We start from the raw sequence: 22252 nt of genomic DNA on the forward strand, positions 1-22252 counted from the left end.
CAAGGTTCTCCAAGTCTTACTGCGAAGGAATGAGCCCCAGGTGCCCTTGCTGAGTCTTGTTTTGCTTAAGGCTGGTGGCAAATTAAGAGAACTGCTGGGTTTTAATATTTCAAAGAACCAGATCACTGGTAGTTTGGGACACGGGTAGTTGGATATGCTCATGATCTTCTTGGCATCTTGTGCATCTCCACATGAACCCTGAAACCTGCACTGGAGAATCTAATCTACTCTTTGCCAAACTGGTGTTTTCCAGCTGTTTTTGAACGACAACTCCTTTCAGCCCCAGCTGAGTGGTAGTTCAAAGGAGCTGTAGGGCACCTGGTTGGCAAAGGCTGGCCGAATTTATTGGGACTGAGACCTATGGAGACTTTGCTCACAACCACACCATGCATTTAAAGCACATGACTTTCCCCAAAGAATCCTGGGAACTGTAGTTTGCAACAGGTGTTGTGGATTGTAGCTCTGTGGTGGGCAAACTACAGTTCCCATGGTTCCTTGGGAAAGCCGTGTAGTGTGGATGTGACCTTTAACACATAGCTTTTTTTCTCCTTTGCTAAATATCCAGCCTTGCTGAAGAGCTCTGGAGAACTCTGTAAAGCTGGCTCACTATTCATTGACTGGCTTAATAAAGGTACTGCCCTGCTATGTATTTTGGAATTTTTCTTATGGGGCAACACAGAAAAAAACCACACATATTCTTTGCTTGCAGAGAGTTCTATGTATGCATACAAGGCCAGCAAGCACTTGGGATCAGAACTATGCCCAACAACCTATGCCCCAAACTACCAATGATGCCACCTGCTTTATCAAATTCCTCCCTTCTTGGGCAAGGTCTCCCTCCAGACTCACCCCCCATCCCACCCAATTTTTCTGGTTAGAATAGAAAACGATGCGCTGTCTTTGGGACACCCTCCCCGTCCCCCCCAAAGTCCAGACCTTCTCTTCCATTTGGGTGTTTTACTTTCCCCTCCATATATAGTGTGTTGCTGTGAGCTATTTTTAGTCCCTTTCGGGACGCTTCCTTTTTTTCTTTTCCTTTTTTTCTTTTGCTAATTCGGGATCCTTTTGCGATAGCAGAGCTGTTCTGAGCCAGCCACAAGCACCTTCAGATCTCTGCTCTTTGGGGAATGCCCACAAATGGTCAGCAACAGAATCAGAGGGAGGGGGGACCCCATTTGGACCCCCTCTCCTCCTACAGGAGCACAGAGTACGACCCTCCAGGAAATTCCAGCAAGAGTCCCAAAAGCCCAGGGAGGACGTTAAGGCTACCATACATCTAAAACATGTTCTCCCACTCCCTGAAAAAGAAAAAAGGATTCCTGAGAAATATGTTTTAGCCCCTTGGAGAACTACAATCCCCTTAGCAAACTGCAGGTCCCAGGGTTCTGTGGGGGAGGCATATGTGCTTGAAATAGTTGCTGTCCACTTGCTCTCAAATTCCCAGTGATGCAGAAAAGAGCCCCCCTGCACCCCACTTTTCCAGCCTCCGTCTGGGTCACCCTTTGAGGTGGTGGATCTTTGCATGTTCTGATTGAGGCCCCTTGCAAAAAGGATTCTTTTGAGCAATGGCACCACCCTAAAGAAATAATCAAAAAATCATTGAGTACACACACACACACACAGAGAGAGAGAGAGAGAGAGAGAGAGAGAGAGAGGGAGAGAAGGAGAAAGTTCCTTTCTGTTCCCCTGCCCACCTGCCACTGCAAACTTCCAAGGGAGCTGTTAAAACCGGTAATAGTTTAATTTCCCTTTTGGATTCCCTCTCTGCTCTCCGTGTGGTTTTTATTCTGACCTGGATGGGGTTTCACCGCATCAGGCCCCGGGAGTTGAGTGGAGCCGGGCGGGTGTCAAAGAGGCGGGAGAGGGAGAGAGATCATTTTTCAGGTCTGAAGAGAGATGAAAAGCAGAAAAAGGGGGAAGGCAGATTTAGAAGGAACAGGGAAATCTTAGACCTGGGAGATTCGGGATTGTACGGGATTAACTGCTTTTGACGGGGCTCTCGTGTTACGCCAGGGAGAGGCAGTGAAACGGCAAGGAAGGAAGCCTTTAATGTTGCGGGCTGGCGGACATGGAATGCGATGCTTGTGGCGCACCAGGGTGGCTGGGGAGGCAGTGGCGCAGGTGGATCCCCACGGCCAAAGCCATCGTTCCTACACCTCTCAATAAGTCTGTTTGCCTCCCTTAAGGCAGAAGGGGTCACTCAACAATAGAAGGGCCCTCCATCTCATTGCCTTGCTCTCATCTCTCCCAGTGCCCTCCCTCTCCCAGTTCTCTCTTCCTCCATCCCCCACTCCAAGCCAGACCAATGACTCACTTGTGGTCTTGACCCAGGAGTAAATAGCTGTTAGCCTGCAGCTGAGATGTCACCCAAGGGGCCACTGCTTCCCGCAGGCACCCTCTTCTCCCTCAACCTCCCTTGAATCATTTAGGCTTTTTAAAAGCCTTCTGCTGACATGGGTTTACTTTGGGGTCTAATCCCAGCATGGGAGATGTCTTTGGGTAAAGTAAAGGGACCCCTAACCATTAGGTCCAGTTGTGGCCAACTCTGGGGTTGCGGCCGTCATCTCGCTTTATTGGCAGAGGGAGCCGGCGTACTGCTTCCAGGTCATGTGGCCAGCATGACTAAGCCGCTTCTGGCGAACCAGAGCAGTGCACGGAAACGCCGTTTACCTTCCCGCCAGAGCGGTACCTATTTATCTACTTGTGCTTTGATATTCTTTCGAACTGCTAGGTGGGCAGGAGCAGGGACCGAGCAACGAGAGCTCACCCCGTCGCAGGGATTTGAACCACCGACCTTCTGATCGGCGAGTCCTAGGCTCTGTGATTTAACCCACAGCGCCAGGGCAGCAATAGGCAAGAGAAGGGGTAACTAGCCCTTCCACGCCAATCAGCAGTGGCTTTCCAGAATTTCAGGCACAGGTCTCTCCCAGACCTGCCTGCAAATGATTCTGGGACCTTCTGCCTGCAAAGCAGATGCTCTCCAACTGAACTGTGGCCCTTTCCTTAAGACATTAGGGACACTGGGAGCAGCCTTACAGGAAACCGGACCATTGGTCCATCTTTCTCAGTATCTCCCACACTGACTGGCAGCAGCATTTCAGGCAATGTTCCCTCCGAGCTGTACCTGGAGATGCCATTGGGGATCAATCCAGGGACCTTCTGCATGCCAAGCAGGTGCTCTGTCTCTGAGCTATGGCCCTTGCTCTAGGAAGGTGCATGCTTTGGAGACCATAGAAAAGTTTTAGTGATGTGACTAATTTGATGAAATGATCCAAGGTGTGCCGCAACAGGAGCACTGCCACCATGCAAATATATGGTGAAAGATTAGGAAACGGGTCCCCAAAGGTACGTTTTGGGTTAAAACAAGGTCATGAGCCTGGAAAACTTGAAGACACGTCCCCTAAGCCTCTTTCTTTTCCTCTCGCCTACAGGGTGAGCAAAAGCCTTTGCTGAGAGTTGAAAGGAAGCGATGAGGGAGGCTTGAAGGACTCTTTGCCCACAGTAAATCTTCACTCTGTAGGGAGAAAGTTAGGTGGCTGGTGGGAGGGAGGGAGGAAAGATGGGGGGGCAGCCCAAGAGGTGGAACCGCCATGTCAGCCCAAAGCTTGAATGAGACCGCACTGGCACATTGGAGCAATCTTTATCTCCTCCTATGCACAGAAATAAAGCGACCTCCACACCGTCCTTCCCAGTGACCAGCAAAACTGCCTCCTAGGGCTCCTCGGGGGCCCATTTCTGGGCCAGAAGGCAGAATAAAAGTCTAAAAGAAGAAGAAGAAAGTAACATAAAATAAACGGGCAGGTTTCCATAGCCCTGGAATAGGCTCCTTCTTTGAAACCCCTCATCCTGAGAAACTACAGGTTGCCTCAATTCCAAAGCAGCCCTCTCCCTCCCCACCCAGACCAGCATCTACTTGTAGGGCAGTGGTGGGGCACCTCCAGCCTATGTACCCTACTTAAACCAGGCCATTTGAAGCAAACTATGCCCCACATTTAACTGTGTTTGATGTCCTATATGGTGTCAGGCATAGTAAAAGTTCAAGCCACAGCTGCTGCAAAGGAAGCACTGGGAGCAGGCAAAATCCAGCACCAACCAAAATCTTAAAATGCCGCATAGGCTTCATGGTTTGGGACCACGTTCCTGATATATCTTTTGCAGCCATGACTTGGATCAGACCCCCTTAGCACAACTGGAGAACTTTGGCCCTCTGGCGGTTTTTCTGTTTGCCTTGCCCCATTCACCGTGCTGAAAACTGGGTGGGGATTTGAACCCTGCTCTCCAGGTCCTAGTCCAATGCTCTAACCACTATACTCTCTGTTCCCGCCCTGCTCCTTTACCCCATAGCCTTCCCCTTGCTGCCACCCCACCCACCCACCCACCCACATAAATAGAGAAGGGGAGCTCGTGACGCCTTTGGCATATTGGCAGAGGCCTCACTTCCAGTAAAATTACTTTTTCTTCATATTAGGCCAAGGCGAGAGTGCAGAGACATTTATGAAACTTTGTTTAATGTACTGAAAAGCCATCGGCTAGAACATTTAGGAAATTGATTTTCCTGGCATTGATGAACTCTTTTTATTTTACCCCAGTATTAATTACTTTTTTTCAAAAAACAAATTAATTTAAGAGTCGTAAAACCGAACAAGTGAGCCAAATGTCGGTAGATCATGTTCTCTCTTTCGTCCCCCCTTCTCCTCCCCTCCCCTCGCCCCCCCCCCAGCACCAGAGGGGAAGGGGAAACCCACCCACTTGAGTGACGCGTCTTCTCTCTTTCTGTCGCTTACTCCAGGGGAGGCCTCATCTCTGCGGGACTACGCCGCCACCACCATGAACGAGTTCCTGGGCATGTTTGGCTACGATGACCAGAACATGCGGGACGAGCTGGCTCGCAAGATCAGCTTTGAGAAGCTAAACGCCGCTACCTCAGAGGCCACCGCCGCTGCTGTTGTGGCCACCTCCCTATCTGGCGAGGACGCCATGAGCAAGCGAGCCCGCCTCTCCAAGTACGAAGAGTACATCCGCAAGCTGAAGGCCGGCGAGCAAGTCCCATGGCCGATTCACCCAGCTAAGACCGAGGAGATGGCCAGCAAGCTTGGCAAGGAAGCCCCGACCACCCTGGGGCAAGTGATCCGGCTGCCTGCTCCCGACACCTCCCTCCTGCCGGAGACGAAAGCCACCATTTTGCCTCTGCCTTCCCCCAGCAGTTCCCAGATCCAAGGACTGATGTCTCGGGCCTCCAAGTACGACTTCTTCATCCAGAAGCTGAAGACAGGCGAGAGCCTCCGGCCGCAGAACGGCAACACCTACAAGAAGGCCTCTAAGTACGACCTGGAGAACGTCAAGTACCTGCACCTCTTCAAGCCAGGGGAAGGGAACCCGGACATGGGAGGCGCCATCGCCTTCAAGACCGGCAAAGTGGGGCGCCCCTCCAAGTACGACGTCAGGAACATCCAGAAGCTGACCCCGGTCAAAGCGCCGGCACCCAGCTTGGGCCCCGCCCCTCTCGCCAGCACCCCCAGCACCGCTCCGGTGGCCGGACCTGAGCAGCCGGTGTCTTTGCCCTTCAACACTCCAGAGTACCTGAAATCCACGTTTTCCAAGACGGACTCCATCACAACTGGAACGGTTTCCACTGTTAAGTAAGTCTTCCCCACTCCCACCCCACCTCACGTTCATCTCACCTCCACCTCAAAGGGCAGGGCAGGAAAATCCAGCAGCTCATTCCAGAAGGCCTCTCTCTGCTTGCCTTCTGGATTAGCGTGCAAAGGGATGGCTGAAGCCAGCTGCCAAGCGGTGAGCAAGACTACCGAGAGCCCTGGTGGGTTTTCGGATTTCTGGAGTTCTCTCTCTCTCTCCATATCAGCCCCAGAAATCCAAGGCAATTGCATTTGCAGGGCCCAGGCCTTTGCAAGATGGAAGCTGAAACCAGCTCTTGCAATCTTGAGTCTTCTTGGGCATAACAACAAGAACAACAACAAAAATCTCACATAAGATGACTTGGAGCTTTTAACACTGATCCAAAAAAGGTCAAGAGAGGACCAGCTTGAGAAGTCCAGCAGCCGCAATGAGGCAACCAGTTTCATGATGGCAGCCAAAATGTTGCAAGGGGGTGCTGGGGTGAGGGGAGGCCAAGTATTGGTGACATAAAACTGAAGGCCAGGCCTGACATAGAGGAGCCAGATTGGGGTACAGGGTAGGAGACAGGTAGGGTGTTTAGCCACATTGTTGAAAGCAAGCTTGGGATTCACTCAAGGAAAGTGGATCCAATCCTGCCCAATGTAATGCATGCGCTGCTCTTGGGGTAGGCTGGTGGCTGAAGGGTGGGCAATGTGATGCCCGCCAGCTGTTGCTGGGCTATGACTTGCGGGCCATTTTGTCTTGCTGGTTTGCGAGGCTGATGGGAGTTGTAGTCGAACTGCATCTGGAGGTCACCATCCTCTTACAGGAAGAAAAAACCCTGCTGGCTTATCTATGAGCAGCAGAGTCTAGTCCATGAGTGAGAATGGGCCACTGCCCGCCCCCCACCTCAGCCTACCCTCAGCCAATCCCCACCTGCCTTCTTCCTTACTCACAACCAGTTCAGGTGGTGTCTCTGCTTGTCACTGGCTACAGTGGGTCTCCCTGGCTCCTACCCTACCAATCCCAATATGCACCAGCCATCACTGTCTTATGAGTGGCCCCCATTGTCAGTGCCTTATTCCCCAGGATCACTAGATTCTAGCAGAGCTAAGAAAGCTCATCTCACTTAATCTCAGTGGATCAGTCCCTTAAGGTCAATGTGAGTCAAGTGAATTTGGAGGGTAAGTTGGGTCTTGCCCAGATTTCTTGCTGTGTGCCAAATGCAGAGACCCAAACACAGGGCAGCTGCTTTGCATGCAGAAGGTCCCAGCTTTGATGTCAGAATCTCATGTTTTCATTTTATTTATAAATGGAACCGGGAGCAGGTGAAGGGCAAAGAAGTCTCTCCGCCTGAAACCCCGGAGCGCTGCCCACATTGCCAGTTGGCATTGTCCACAAGAATGAAGCATTTTGAACGTTGCACTCCAATCTTTAGGGATCTCACCTAGCTTAGGACTGATATTTTACCTCTTATATCCCATCACCATGGCAGGGAAGTGTCTGCTAGGGTACAAGTAACTATTCCAATTCCGATCCCGTTCCTGCACATAGTTTATTTCTGCTTCTCTTAACGTTCTGCACCGGCCCATAATTGGTGGTATGGAGTTTGGGAAGGGCCAGCCAAAGGGGCTGGAAAGAGAAGAAGAAAAATATGTGATGCTTTAAAATCAGATGGCCAGGAGGAATTCAAAAGAGAACCCACTGCTGTCACCTGCTCAGTGAGGCGGCCGGCCGGCCCCATTGCGTGGCCCTTTCGGGTTTTACCTCGCACCCTCTTTTCAGGCAGGGGATCCACTTGGTTGTGCACCAGGCCAATCAGGTGGCCACTTCACTGCACAGCCAGCTGTGAGACACCTTGAGGTGTGTTCCTTTTTAATCATGCCAATCAGCCCAGAGTTCATCAAGGACAGCCAGGTGTGTGGCTGCCAACTTACAGCACATTTGGCTCCCCATCCCCCTTTCCCTTTTTGCTCTTAATCACAATCCCAGCTCTGCTTCCTTCCTGCCTTTCGTCCTCTCGCACTCTCTCTTTCCCTCGTGGTTGGACGATGAACCTCAAGTGCGCTCTCTGCTCTGCCCGCAAGACTTCCTTGGGATGGGAGGCGGTGCGGGTGGTGGATGGGGAGGCGAGAGAAGCCGCAAAGGTTTTATGCTGAGCGTCTGACGCAGTTCCCTCTGTGTGCTGTGGATTTGTGTGACCGTCCTCTTGAGAGCTTTGGGAAGCTGAGGGCATGTCACTCTGGTGTGAGAAGCAGGCAGCTCTTTCCTCTTTTTCTTTTCTACCTCACATGTAGAAGAGGCGTGTGGCTTTCCCATCTGCCCATTGGGTGGCCTACCTGAGCAAGCTCAAAGTTGGGTGGGTTGTATTGTGTAGCAGGAGCCCCACAGTTCAAAGGGGGTTACCTTCTAAGAGTGGCAGAGTGGAGTCGTTATGACACACACACTACCTGTTCCCCCAGGTGTTTTCACCTGCCTCACTCACCTGCTGCACACAGTGGCTGCCAGAGTCCCAAGGCAGGCATGGCTGCTGCCTGCATTCCACAAAATAGGAGGTCCAAGGGGCAAGAAGCAGGACTGTTCAGCCAGGGGAACAGTAGCTCAGGATCCCTGTTTTAAAAGGTGCTGAGGCCCTGGAGATCTGCTACTAGTTGAGTATTAGGTCTAGGTCAGGGGTTAGCAAAAAAAATTAGCCGCGGGCTGGTCCACTATCCCTCAGACCTTGTGGCGGGCTGGAGAAGCAGCACCGGGGGGGGGGGGGAGCTGGAAGAAGAGGTGAGGGAGGCAAGTAGTCCTCCTCCTCACCCTCCACCCCCAGCTGCTGTGCTTACCTTCCCTAGTGCTGCTGCCGCCACTTCCACTGCCACTGCTGCTGCTGCTGTTTCTCGTGGGTAGGCAGATCAAGCTCATCCACTCCGCTCTGTAGCCCACAAGAGCACTAGGGCAGTGGCAGCGGCAGAGGGAAGATGAGTGGCGCGAAAGGGCTGACTCCCGAGAGGGGCTGCTTAAAATGGCGCTCAGCCAGCCCAGCCCCCTTCCTCCTCTAGGCAGGGCGGAAAGAAGCCAGGAGGGGGGAGGGAGGGGCTGCGGCACGGTGTGTGTGTGGGGAATGGAATGGCGCCAGGAGGGGGAAATGACGCAGCCCAAACAGAATCCGCATGCCGATCCACAGACAGTCCGTGGGTCGGATCCTGAAGGCAATTGGGCCTGATTCAGCCCACGGGCCTTAGTTTGCCGACCCCTGGTCTAGGTGGACAAATGCAGTCTGACCTTTTCTAAGGCTGCTCCCTCTGTTCCTAACCTCTGAGCAACAGCTTTTTAAGATGGTGCACATTCTCCTGGGATTGGTGCCTAAGTTCGGTGCTTTGGCTCCCGAACCTTCCATCCAGAAAACTTCAGGGGCTCACCATTGAATTGTTCAGCAAGTGAACAAACATGCCCCGTGTTGCATTTCTTTAAAAATATATAGGCGTCACACACGTTGTTTGTGAACCAGCCTTTCATACATTCATACGTTCCAGAAAAGAGAAGGCCATCTTTTTGAAAGAGGGGGCTTATGGGAAGATAAAAAACGAACTGGGGCTAAAGTAAGTGCAGCCAGGGACTAGGAGATGCACAGGCATCTCTCCTTAACAGCAGCCAGGAAGTACGAGACGCACACGTGCCTCTCTCCCGGGCATGCCATTGTCCTTGGATGTTAGGTGTTCCACGAGAGAGAGAGGGGGCTTGGAGTGTGTCCTGACACCACCTTGCGCTAACCATCTCTGCCCTCTGTGTGTTTCTCATTAGGAACGGATTAACCACTGACAAACCAGCTGTCACCGAAGATGTAAATATTTACCAGAAATATATTGCCAGGTAGGCTGATTTTTCCCGCCCCCAACCTTGGGTTTTTCTCGGGAGTGGGACGGAGGGGGCTGTGGGACAGAGAACCGGGTAGGGGCGAGGGGTGGGGGGTCTCTGTCTGTCTGTCTGGGCGAAATGCAAAAAGCCAGTTGCAGGAACTGAGTCTTTCCATTTCTCTCTGACATCCACACTGACTTCCCCACCACCAACTTTCCTGCTGAAACCCCACCCTTTACAAAGCGTCCCCCCGATTCTTAGAGTAGAAAAATCAGCCATCTTGGCCTCGAGAGGCTTGGACCTTCGCTCTGTTTAGGGATGAAGACATATATCAGTGGTTAGAGCACCTGCTTTGTATGCAGAAGGTCCCAAACTCAATCTGTAGCATCTCCAGCTAAGGCTGGGAATGTCCCCTGGCTCAAACCCTAGAGAGTCGCTGCCGATCAGTGTAAACAGCATGGAGCTAGATGGACAAATGGCCTGGCTCAGTATAAGACAGCTTCCTATGTTCCTGTGTCCTAAGGTCTGTGGCTTAGCAGCAGAGCACCTGCTTTGTGTCCAGAAGGTCCCCGGCATCTCCAATTGATCAGGAAGATCCTACTCTGTCTGTGGCCCTAGAGAGCTGCTGCCAGTTGCAGTACTGGGCTAAATGGGCAAGCTGTTTGACCTGTTATAAGGCAGCCTTCTGCAGTCTCTGTTTCTTGAGAGAGGCCTTTTCTATCCATTCATTTTTTTCTATCTATTCATTGTGGGGCTTATCCAGAGTCTCCTGTGCGAGTTTTGTGTTGAAGGCCAAGGCTGTGGGTTCAGCATAATGAATTGTATCCCAGGTTAGTCCTGCTCTGAAATTAATGGGCATGACTAATTCAGATCCATTAACTTCAATGGGTCTACTCGGAGCAGGACTTGGTTGGATGCACAACCCAAAGGTTCCCCCTCCATTAGCACAGCACCGTGGGATGGATGTATTTGTCCTGCTTTGCTGTATTTGGCTGGCTGGCTGGATTTCTCAGTTGACATATTTTTATTATTTGGAGACGTTGCAATTAATTTGTCTAGGCAAATTAGCCGCCGTTTATTTTCATTCGCCTAGAGAGGCGGTAACGCTAGCGCAGTGGAACTGTAGAGGTTACGGCCACGGCCGTTTGGCATCCTCTGCCTAAAGAGAGGGACCAGGGATGGAAACGTCAGGGCAGCAGCTTGCAAGGAAGGCTGGCGTTGAGGTTGTGCTAAGGCCGCATGCATAAAGTCCCAGGCTCAGCCCCCCTGTCTGGAATCCTGGAGAGCCGTTGCTGCTTTTCAGTAGAGAGAGTTCTGAGCTAGACGGACCACTGGCTGGACTCTGGGACATAGGAAGCTGCCTCATGCTCTGTTCCTATGTCAACCTGCAAACCTGGGGCTGCGAGTGGCCCTACGGTTAATATCCCAGCCTCCCTCCCAAAGCGTCCAAAAGTGCCTTATCAGCCTAGGAAATGGGTGGGCAGGAGGCAGATCTGCATTCCTAGATTCCTGGATGTAATTCAGGAGGTAGCAACTGTTCAAACACAATAGGAAAAGGCCCCTCCTGAATCAGTCCATTAGAGTCTCTAGTGACTAGTCTGTAGTAACTCAGGTGCACAGATCATCATATAGTTAGCAGCGTGCTATGGCCATTTGCCTCTTCCTCCTTGAGCCACCATTTTGCATCTGGCCTCAGTTGGTGGGATCTCATTATTTTAGTAGAAAAACAAAGTTAGATGCCCTCTGATCCTGAACTAGGGAACAAAATACCCAACTCTCTTTACTGCCTTTTTCATTTGCTGTGAGGTTTCTGGAGACAGATGATGCAGCTGGAAAAAGTCTACACTGGCTCTTAAGAGAGCCTCCCTGTCCTCCCTGATCAAACAGGGTTTGCTGTTTTTTGAAACAAGATATACAAAAGCAAATCCCACAAAAATGCCTACAAGAGGCAAAACCTCACAAGGTATACTCCCGTCTTCCTTTCCGACTTCAGGTTCTTGAAAATGTCTGTAGCCGTAAATGATTAACCCATCCGGATGTTGTTGGAACTCCAACTCCCATCAGCCCCTGCTAGCATGGCCAGTAGCCAGGGGTGATGATGGGAATTGTAGTCTAGCAACATTAAAGGGCCAAAGGTTCCCTACCCCTGTCTTAGCAGACACTAACCAACAGGATTGGGTTGTAGCCATCTAAGTTCTACTCAAAGTAAACCCATTCAAATGAATGGAATCATGTTTCGTAATTTCAATAGGTTTGCTCTGAGTAGGACGAACATTGGCTGCCACCCATTGTTTTCAGAATATAGCTAAAGCAAAGGTGGTTAGTTTCCATTCCTTTCCCTCTTTAAAGATCAGAATTGGTTCTAATCCACGTTAGTGGCTTGAGAGTCATAAAATCAGTGGGAAGTTTCTTGTCCCAGATGTACAGATCTGAAGCAAAAAGCCCACACACTTATACATAGGGGAACCCCCCCACACACACACACCGCTTTCTCATACTAATTTTTTTACTCCCCCCTTCCTCTAAAATCCTTCTCCTCAGGGGCCTTAAATCACACAGTGGAGCCTGCATGGCTATAAGTTATAAGCTCATTAGTTATAAGCCTGTCTTTAGTCAAGATGAGGAGAGGGGAGGCCTCTCCTTTGTGGACCAAACTGGCAGGAGGTTTCTCCTTCTTTCCTTTCCTTTGTGCACGGAGGGGATGGTAAGATGGAGGTGGCGTGCTTCCTTCCTAGCCACCCACCTTGGGGTTAGTGAGGTTAGTGAGGTGGTAAAGTCAGCCAAAGAAACTAGTCACCCGACAGTACAGGTTCCCTGTTGCAAGTAGCACCTGCTTGGTATTTATGTACAGTGGTACCTCGGGATGCGAACGGGATTTGTTCCGGAGCCCCGTTTGCATCCTGAATAGAATGTAAGACGCGTTTGCGCGGGTCGCGTTTCACCGCTTCCGCGCATGCATGTGACGTCATTTTGACCGTCTGTGCATGCACGAGTGGCGAAACCCAGAAGTAACACGCTCCGTTACTTCTGGGTCGCTGCGGAGCGCAACCTGAAAATACTTATCCTGAAGCATATTTCTCCCGAGGTATGACTGTACTTGGTTTTACAAAACTCTCTAGTGCAAAAACTCCCCTTCGTGCAGCTTACAGTGTGCCGCATTGCAATCTCGTACGGCAATTATGAAAAAGGGATGGAATCCACACTTTAAAGCATCTTTCCCTAGTGTGGTGCCCTCCAGATGTGTTGGACTACAACTCCCATCACACATGGCAAGAGCTGATGGGAGTTGTAGTCCAGAATGTCTGGAGAGCACCAAGTCAGGGAAGGGTGGTTTTGAAAGCCACAAAAACATTGGCTGCCTCCTTAGAGAAAAGCCTGCTGGAATAAAAGTAGCCATGACGGGTGAAAAGCAGTGAGGGGAAGGTAGGCCAGCCACATTTCACGGAGCAAGGTGTTTCATAATTTGGGTGCAGCCACGGAGAAGGCCCTATCTCATATCCCACCAGCTGTTCTTCGACACCAGGCAGTGCACAGAGCAGGGCCTCTTCTTCTGCGGGCAGGGTGGTATAGCCTTCCCATGCTGTCCACCTCCTGTTTATAAATCAATGGTTTTCTTTGGCTGCAACCCAGGGGTGGGCAACATGATGCCCTCCAAATGTTGGATTGCTGCAGCGCTCTTCATCCACAGCCAACCTGGCCAATACTCATAGATGATGCGATTTGTAATCCAGCAGTATCTGGAGGGCATCACGTTGACTACTCCACTATAATTGGAGCCACAAATTTGGGCCCCATGGCTGAAATGTCAATCTGTTAGGAATCTGCCTTTATTAACTTCTTATCACAAGTAGAGGTGGTAGCCATGAGCTTAGCTGGTTTCAATAGTAATAATCAAGATGAATGGTTTGAGGCGAGATCTACCAATAGATAGCTAAACAGAAGCTGTCCATGCTCTGAGCTGGGCCGGCCCTATCGTTAGATGTTTTGAAAGGGCAGCAAATTGTTTGTTATTGAATTTATTATTGTTGCGCTTCCGCTGCTAGAAATGGGGAGATGTGCTTCTCTGCCTTAAGACTACCTTGATTGCCCTTGGATACTCTTGAACTTTGATGGCAGAGGAATGCGGGTGGGCAGGGAGATTTGCTGCCCCTGCTTCCAGCTGTACAATGCCTTTGGCCAGCCTTGGCTGAGACGCAGCTTATACTTTAGCTTATATATTTGCTGAGCTCCAGAGCTATATTCATTTATTTTTAATCATTTTATCTAACAAAAATTATATGCCACTTACTAGAACAAAAGACCTCTAAGCATCTTCTCCTTGGGCTGCTTTTCAACGGGGGATTTGTTTGTCCCTTAAACCAGTCAGTCAAGTAGTTTACATCTAGAATCACACATTCTAGGTTATGACAGCTCACCTGTTCTTGATAGCCAGACACTTGGCTTTAATTTACATGTGGGTGTTCTTTCTTGGGGGAAGGGCTGTTTTAAATACCTAAATTAAAGGAGTAAAGGTAGAAAGAGGTTGTGTCTGCGCAGCACAATTAGCTTAATGAGTTCGTTAAGAGGCACTGCCGAAAGCTGCCCAGGGACGCTCCATCGCTGTGTGATCAAAACGGATCCTCTCTCTCAGCTAGTTCAGGGTTTCTTTGGGCTCCACACTTTACTCTATATTTGCATTTCTTTTTTCTGTGGTAATAATAATAATAATAATAATAATAATAATAATAATAATAATAATAATAATAATAATTTTTACACTGGCAGATGGTTCTTCTGAGGGCCTTGCTTAAATATCTGTTTACATGAGCTCTCCCCACATTGCTTGTAATGGGGGTGGCTGGTTGTTCGCTGATGGGATTCCCCCCCTTCCTCCCGTCACGCACATCATCGTTACAGAGTAATGAGTGTGTAAATGCTCGCTAAGCATGCTGACTTCTGTATTTATTATTTTTATTAGTATTTATTTATCTGGGTCTCTCTGAGCAGCCCTTGCCAGATCTGGCAAGTCAAGGGAAGGAAACAAAGTGCTTCTCTCGCACATCTGCTTGTGTCGGGGGCCGCACGCATCTGGGCATGAGCATAGTGCGCAAGGGTGTGTGGTCACCAGCTCCCCTAGTGAAACTCCTTTCAATTTCACTTCCTCCCTGGCTCTCTCACCTCCACCTGTTTTCAAGGGATCCCTTCTCTCTGATTTGAGAGCTTATTTAAATTAACACTGGTCCAGTCCACATGTCCAGGCAAGCCAAATCAGCTACTGGAAGGGAGCTGGCACCCACTTCACTCCCCCTTGGTTCTTTGAGCTCAGCATGTTTGGCTTAGCACAGGGATGCGGGATCTTTGGCCCTCCAGGCATTTCTGAGCTACAATCCCCACCACCACCCCTGGCCATGCTTGCTGAGGCTCATGGGAGCTGAAATTCAGCAACATCTGGAGGGCCAAAGGTTCCCCACACCTGGTTTAGCGTGTCTCCTGCTCCTGGGATCACGGTTAAGCTCTCTGCTCCATAACCATGACCTGTAAGCATAGAACAGAACCTTAACTATACTGATTTAGCTGCCACGCTGCACTAAAAGAACTGGGGAGGCGCAGAGCAATTGCTGTCTCCTCCCTGGGAGCCTGCGCATTTATACAAAGCATGGAATGCGAACACATCCACTGAATTGGCAGAGTTATAACAAATGTGCTCCAGTGTTGAGGGACCACATACCAAAAGCGCATCACTGCACTTGCATTGGTTTTATTGGCTCTCCACCAGCGCCAAAGAATTTGGACAATTTTACTATAGCGGGGGTTCTCGTCAAAAATCCCTAGTTTTCTCCATAGAATTGCATCTTCGAGGAACCCTTGAAAAGAGGGAGTACCTGCTAGACATTTCTGTAGCATAGGTAATGCCTTTCAAGGCTGTCCATAGAATTTTGGTAATTAATAGGTCAGTAATAGAGCATCCGAGCACAATTCAAACTGTTGATGTTGACCTTTAAAGCCCTAAATGGCCTCAGCCCAGTATACCTGAAGGAGTGTCTCCACCCCAATCATTCTGCCTGGACGCTAAGGTCCAGCATCGAGGGCCTTCTGGCGGTTCCCTCACTGCGAGAAGCAAAGCTACAGGGAACCAGGCAGAGGGCCTTCTCGGTAGTGGCGCCCGCCCTGTGGAACGCCCTCCCAGCAGATGTCAAAGCGATAAACAACTACCTGACATTCAGAAGACATCTGAAGGCTGTTCAGGGAAGTTTTTAATGTGTGACATTTTAATGTATTTTTAATCTTTGTTGGAAGCCGCCCAGAGTGGCTGGGGAAACCCAGCCAGATGGGCGGGGTACAAATAATAAATTATTATATTATTATTATCTGCTTTGCATGTCCCAAATTGAGTCCACAGTGGCATCTCTAAGGAAAGACCAAAACCCTGGAGAGCCTGAAACTGCCAGTCAGCATAGGGAATACTGAGCTATATGAACCCAATAGTCTGACTCGGTATAAAGTCTAAATCTTAAAGTTCAGCTTAAAAGGCTGCTTGCCTCCTTGGCAGCACAGTGGCGGCATCATTGTAGATGGGGGGTTTCTTTCCCCATTTTATCCTTGGACCATCCCTGGCCAAGAGAGGGACTTGGCCAAATCCATCCATGATTTGGTGTTACAGAGATTTGAATACAGATCTCCCCAGTCCAAGTCAGCCACTCTGAGCTGTAGCCAATACTAGCCCTACTCAGTAGACCCATTGAAATTAATGAGCATGACTAACTTAGGTCCATTAATTTCAATGGATAGTAGACCTAGGGCTTTCCCAACATCCCTGCCTTATCTGTTGAGAAGCAGGAGTATGAGAGGGTATACCGTACACCCAACCTCCAAAATCTCCCCTCACAACACACCTTGCTTCTTCTTTGCAGTGGGTTGGTCATTATGGCAAGGGGGGTGATTTTGTGATTGGAGGGAGACTTGTCATTCTGGATGCAGACGAAGAGTCTTGAATGCCTGTGTTCATGAATAAAGAGGGTTGGGGCACATGGGGGCATGTGGAGGGCAGTGAGTTTTACCATTCTGGCTGCATATATTTAGATATAGATATCAATATTCTTGATTTTAAAATGGTTGCTACCCTACTCTGAGCAGGAGCAATTTATAAATCAATCAAATCAAATCAATTATATTTTATTTTATTTTTGCACAGGAACCATGAATTTTCCCTTCTTCCTTTGATTTTCATTTATTTAATAATTTACCCCCTAATTCTCTATAAATATTTCTGAAAGCAGCTCTTACCACAAGGTCCTAATATGGAAGAGATCGAACATTAACCATCCATCAGTCGATGACAGGATGTCGCCCAAATGCCTCTTCTGCTCCTAAGATGGCAGGAAGGTTGCGGGGAGGCAGGCTTGCAGACATGGGTCTGCCACTTTGGCACACTTTAGGAGGATAGCAAAAAAATTTCAGGCCCCGCATGGCTTGAGGGACCTATCCTGGCTGAGACAAAGGCCTTCCTGAGAGTCTGAGCTTTATCCCTGATGTGAGAGGCACACATCAGCTGTTTAACAGTGCAGGCTCAAACCCACGACTTTTGAGCACTGGTGGAGGAAGAGGAGTGGGGGGGGAGCGCACCGCCCCCGGCAGCACGATCCCAGTAGGGTGCCATTGCGGCTGGGCCCCCACCCACTCCTCTTCCTCCACCAGTGCTCATAAGTGGCCCCCACCCACGCTGCTCTCCCCCCCCCCCCCCCGGTGCCAGAGCATGAAGCTCCACCACTGCTTATGAGTCTGAGTTCTCAAAGGTGATAACGGCAGCCTGGCAGAAGTGCAGCAAGGTACCCAGCAGAACTGAATACTGGCCACTGTGAGAACAGGATGCTGGACCAGATGGGCCTTTGGCCTGATCCAGCAGGCCAACGTTCTTAATGCCTAGTGGTCACAGTGTAGAGTCTGATGAAGAAGGAGGTACCAGACTCCTCAGGTACATGACTTTATAGTTTTTTCAGTGCACAGATGTACTTCATGCAACCCTTATCTCTTCCTTAAGAACAAGATAGAGAGCTGCAGCCCCTGCTCTCCTTTGCTTCTGGGACCAGGTGTTTTTTTTTTTACTGTATTTTTCCATGCATAAGACTATATTTTTTCCTAAATTTTTGAAGTTTAAGGGGGCGTCTTATACATGGATAGTGCATAGTGCATTTTCTTAATTTTGAGACCCAAAAAATAGGGGGTGTCTTATACACAAAAGAATACTGTATTTTCCCAAAATACCACGTGGTTGTAATAAAACCTCTAAGCGGTTTACCAAAACACAAAAACAAAAGCCAACCCCCCCCCCCCAATTTTATTACTAAAAGACAGTTAAAATCAAAAGAGATGATAACACACGTCAGCATTCAATATGTCTAGACAGGCTTGCTTAAACAAACACATTTGAAGCAAGCACCAAAAAGAGCCCGGCAAAGTTGTCTGCTTGGTGTCAACAGGCAGGGGAGTTCCAAAGTTCAGGTGCTGCCATGTTAGCAGGATTGGCTTCTTACAAACGGGGAACGAATATTGTGAGGCTTCTGTAATGGTGCCAGTTCCACCGATCAGAGTGGTTGAAGTGGGCATTGCATGGGGCCAGGCGATCCTGCAAGTATGACCATTTGGCCAGTAAGGAGGCTAAACTCTAATTAGGCTCTTATGTGGGTCCTTGACAGGGCCACTGAGGCCATGTAGCCACTGTGCATTCTTATGGCACCTTTGCTAGGATCCTTTCACTGCTCCGCTGACCTTTGAGAGAAGACCCATGCATTGCCAGTGCTCGCAGCACAGCCTGGCCATTCACTCTGCAACCATTTTGTCTGCACAGGCAGCTTTTTGAAGCAAGTTTTGTTTCCATATATTTGAAACGGCAAGCCCGAGGAGCCCTTTGTGCCAATAGGGCATGATGAACATATCAATTTTCAAATGCCCAAAATGAGGGGTGCTAAAAAATTGTAGCATGACTTGGGACTTCAAAAGATATTTTGGTTCAATTAATATAATTTAGTTTTGCTTGGCAAGTAAAATGTGTGTAAAATTGCACAGAATTCATACAAAAATGGTAGCATTATTTCTAGCATTGCCTGACATTTTCAGAAGGTAAAATTAAAATTATTTTGTTTTCAGAAAGCAGTTTATGTGCTTCTTCATCCAATGTAGACTTACCAAGCTAAATGTTGTCCAATCACGAAAATAATAGATTTGAATTTCACACACCCGAAAGCATATTTTTAAGGCCCCCTCGCTGAAGAAATTTGCAAAAACTAAGTTTCACCCCAGTAAAATGAAATGCCCTATTGTGTCAGTCGCCCTCCTGTGTGGATCAAATTGTGTTTGCGGTCTGCCTTTGGAAGTGGGGTGGGGGGTGGGGTTTGCGACGGTGTGCAAAATGAGCAGGTGTGCACTTGTGTGCAAGCTTTTCTGTTTTGAGGAGCTAAACAGATGCTGGCCTTTAAAAATTAATAAGTTTGAACTGTTTCAAGTGTCAGAAAGAGCAGAGGAGAAATATAACCCTTTAGCAACCTATTAACAATGGGAGCATCGACCGGGGAAATTTCCTTTGCCCTTGATCCCCCAGTTCTTCAGACCTCTTCCTCACCCCCAAACACACACGCTTCGACTCCTTGGCATGATGTGCCGTTGCTGCTGATCCTGTTAAATTCGGGTATGGGTGGATTTTTGCCTGCTAGCCACGCTAACCTTCCCCATCTACCCCTTGACCATGGCAATATCTGGTGTAAAATGAAGCTTATCTGCCAGTGCAGTGCGTGGGTTTCCTCTTGGAGCAGGGTTGGGATCTTTCTGGCCAATGAAAGCAGGGCTTTCCCTATAAGTTAAGTTTGCATCCTCTCTTTTTCAGCCCACCCAAAGCAGCTGATGATTTAAATCGGTGCTTCTTAAACTTGGGTCCCCATCTGTTGTTGGACTACAACTCCCATCATCCCTGACCACTGGTCCTACTAGCAAGGGACGATGGGAGTTGTAGTCCAAGAACAGCTGGGGACCCAGGTTTGAGAAGCAGTGATTAAAATGAGCTGTAGCTAAGAGTGAATATCAGCAGCTGAGTTATACCGTCCGAGTCAGGCCATGGGGCTATCTGGTTCAGTGCTGCCTGCACTGACTGGCAGCAGCTGTCCAGCATTACAGACAAGAGGTGTACCTAGAGATGCCGCAGGGGGTTGAAACTGCTGCCAGCTGCACACCAAGCAGGATCCCTAGCATGTCCCTTCCCTTAAAACATAGGAAGCTGCTATATCCTGCATCAGCATTTTGCCCCATCTAGCTCATTGCTGACTATACTGCCTGGCAGGGACTCTCCAGGGCTTCAGGCAGAAAGTCTTTCCCAGCCCTACCTGAAGATGCCACTGGGGAATTAACCTGAGGCCTTCTAAGTGCCAAGCAGATTCTCTGCCACTGAGCTATGGGATTCCTTTCTTGGTGGAAATGGCCACATGAATTTGAACAGTGCTGTCTGGCAGTGCCTGTGAATCAGCAATTTGTGGGGCTCCCTGTCCTCCCTGCAGCTACTTCCTCTCGTGCCTTCCGTCAAGCAGAAATTCTTGCCACACTTCAGTTGGCGCCAGCGGTTGGCATGTCCTGTGGGGGTCGCTGCGTGGCGTGACGGATGGCTCTACTTCTTGGCAGAAGGCAGTCTCCTTAATTAGCTCTTCAGCTGCCCTCATATCCCCAGGGCACAGTGGTGGTGCACCACACTCGGAGTGGGCAAAAAACAAATATTTCCAAACAGGTCTGGCAGCCACCCCTGAATTAGACACGAGAGAAGAGGGTGAGATGAGGGTGGTGGCATGAGGAACCTGTGGCAGCAAAGCAAGGATTCCAGACCCCATCTGCACCATACATTTAATGCACTTGAGTCATGGCTTACCCCAAAGAGTTCTCAGCAAAGAACTGTAGTTGTTTAAGGGTGCTGAGAGATGTTAGGAGACCCCCATTCCCCTTCCAGAGCTAGATGTCAGAGTTCTCTGGGAAGAGGGAAGGTAAACGGTGTTTCCGTGCGCTGCTCTGGTTCGCCAGAAGCGGCTTAGTCATGCTGGCCACATGACCCAGAAGCTGTACGCCGGCTCCCTCGGCCAATAAAGCAAGATGAGCGCCACAACCCCAAAGTCGGTCAAGACTGGACCTAATGGTCAGGGGTCCCTTTACCTTTTAACAACTCTCAACACCCTTAAAAAATGACGTTTCTCAGGAGTCTTTGGGGGAAGCCATGACTGCTTCAAGTGGCATGGTACTGTTGCATATGTCAGGTGCAAATGTGGCCTCAGTCTCTTATGGGAGAGCAAGGTAGGCAGAAAAGGAGCAGGAGTCAGGAGTGCAGAGGCAGGACCCAGAAGCACTTCTAGCAAGGCGGCTTCAGCAAATGTCAACAACCAGAGAGGCGAGTGTATAGATAGCTAAGGGGAATAGGGAAGGGCACGTCAACCTTCTTAGGCCTAGGGGCACATTTGGTGCAAGTGCTGTGGGAAGAGAGAAAGTTCATGCACACGCTCACATACAATTTGCTTTTCCAAGGGATTTGGGTAAAAACTGGATCCAGTAGAATTAATCTGAGCAGCTGGTATGGCTCAAGTAGAGCATGAGACTTAATCTAAGGGTCGTGGCTTTGAGCCCCACATTGAGCAAAGATATCCCGGCATTTCAGGGCGTTGAACTAGATTACCCTTGTGCTCCCTTCCAACTCTAACAATTCTATAATTCTGTGAGCCTTGAAGTACATATACAACAGAAAGAGGAAGTGGGAAAGAGTTTCACTCTTCCAACTTTCTCCTTCAGCTCTTTTCAAGGGAGAAAAGGATAACCACTTTATACCACCAAGGAGACAATGGGTGGAGGAGGGCCTCAGAGTCTGGGGAAGATCCAGTGGTGCTTATTTTTTTTGTTTAATTGCTTAGTTTAATTGCTTCTGACAACTGGTTTAGGCTGCCTCTTCTGGACTGAGGAAATGACGTAGAAATGAGAGCGATGATCATTTGTTCAAGACTGATACCTCCTAAAGCTCTGCCACCCATGTGGATTGGTGGGGCACAGAGTTCTCATATGGAATGTGGGGGTCTGATGGGCCAAAACAGCACCCTCAGTGCCCTTAGCGGTGTTGAAAAGGAAATAGATAAGGCATATTGGAATGCCTGTTTCTCCACTATTTAGACTGCCATTAGCAGAAACCTTCTGGGAGTCGGGGCCCAATCCAGCCCAGATCAAACACAGGGGTTTATTAAGTCCTTTGGTGACAATGAGCAGGAGTTAAACATGTGCTTAACCCCCCACCCTGCCAATTGTAATGAAGGGTGCCTGTGGTCACGCCTCATACTTCTTACTATGGTGTCCTTGGAACAGAAAGAGGGAAGACCATAAATTGAACGTGCTGTTATTATCATCACATCTCCCGAGTGCAATCTAGATCTTTCCAATTAAGATGTGTTTCTGCCAGAGGTTTAACCTGAGTTTAAAACTTCCATGGGTTTTCTCCCTCTGGGGCTGTAGTTGTAGACAGTGGCAGAGTCATCCTCTCCCTTGCATCCTCAGTGCCCTGGCAGAGCGAGGGCTCCCTGGAGTTGCTTGGATCGAGACTTGATAGGATTTAAAACCAGGTGAAGATGGTTGGTGATGCAGACTAGGTGGGGGAAAGAGCCTGTTTCGCAACCCTCGTGAATCCTTTGTGCCATTTTGGAATCTGAACAAAAAAGAACTTGGTTTACCCTTTGTTCCCAAGGCCAAAATTGCTATTTTGTTTTTGTTTTTCTAAAGTTCATCATCTCCGCCACTGCTCAGGTTTCTCAAT

The 22252-nt window shown here is 49.3% G+C and overlaps 1 protein-coding gene across 12 annotated transcripts in view; it reads left to right on the forward strand.

The window, feature by feature from the left end:
- CASZ1 (castor zinc finger 1) overlaps positions 1-22252 on the forward strand; it is a 443166-nt gene that overhangs the window by 383381 nt on the left and 37533 nt on the right. For 10 of the 12 annotated variants that reach the window (XM_083512761.1, XM_083512760.1, XM_083512759.1 and 7 more), the window contains 2 exons: positions 4790-5639; positions 9406-9474. In XM_083512761.1, the coding sequence (XP_083368887.1) occupies positions 4790-5639; positions 9406-9474 (919 nt within the window). The remainder of the gene's footprint in view (positions 1-4789; positions 5640-9405; positions 9475-22252) is intronic. The other 2 variants (XM_083512762.1, XM_083512757.1) reach the window with 1 other exon arrangement.

This window comes from Podarcis liolepis (genome assembly GCF_965112155.1).
Source record: "Podarcis liolepis genome assembly, chromosome: 7".
Taxonomy (NCBI): Eukaryota; Metazoa; Chordata; class Lepidosauria; order Squamata; family Lacertidae; genus Podarcis; species Podarcis liolepis.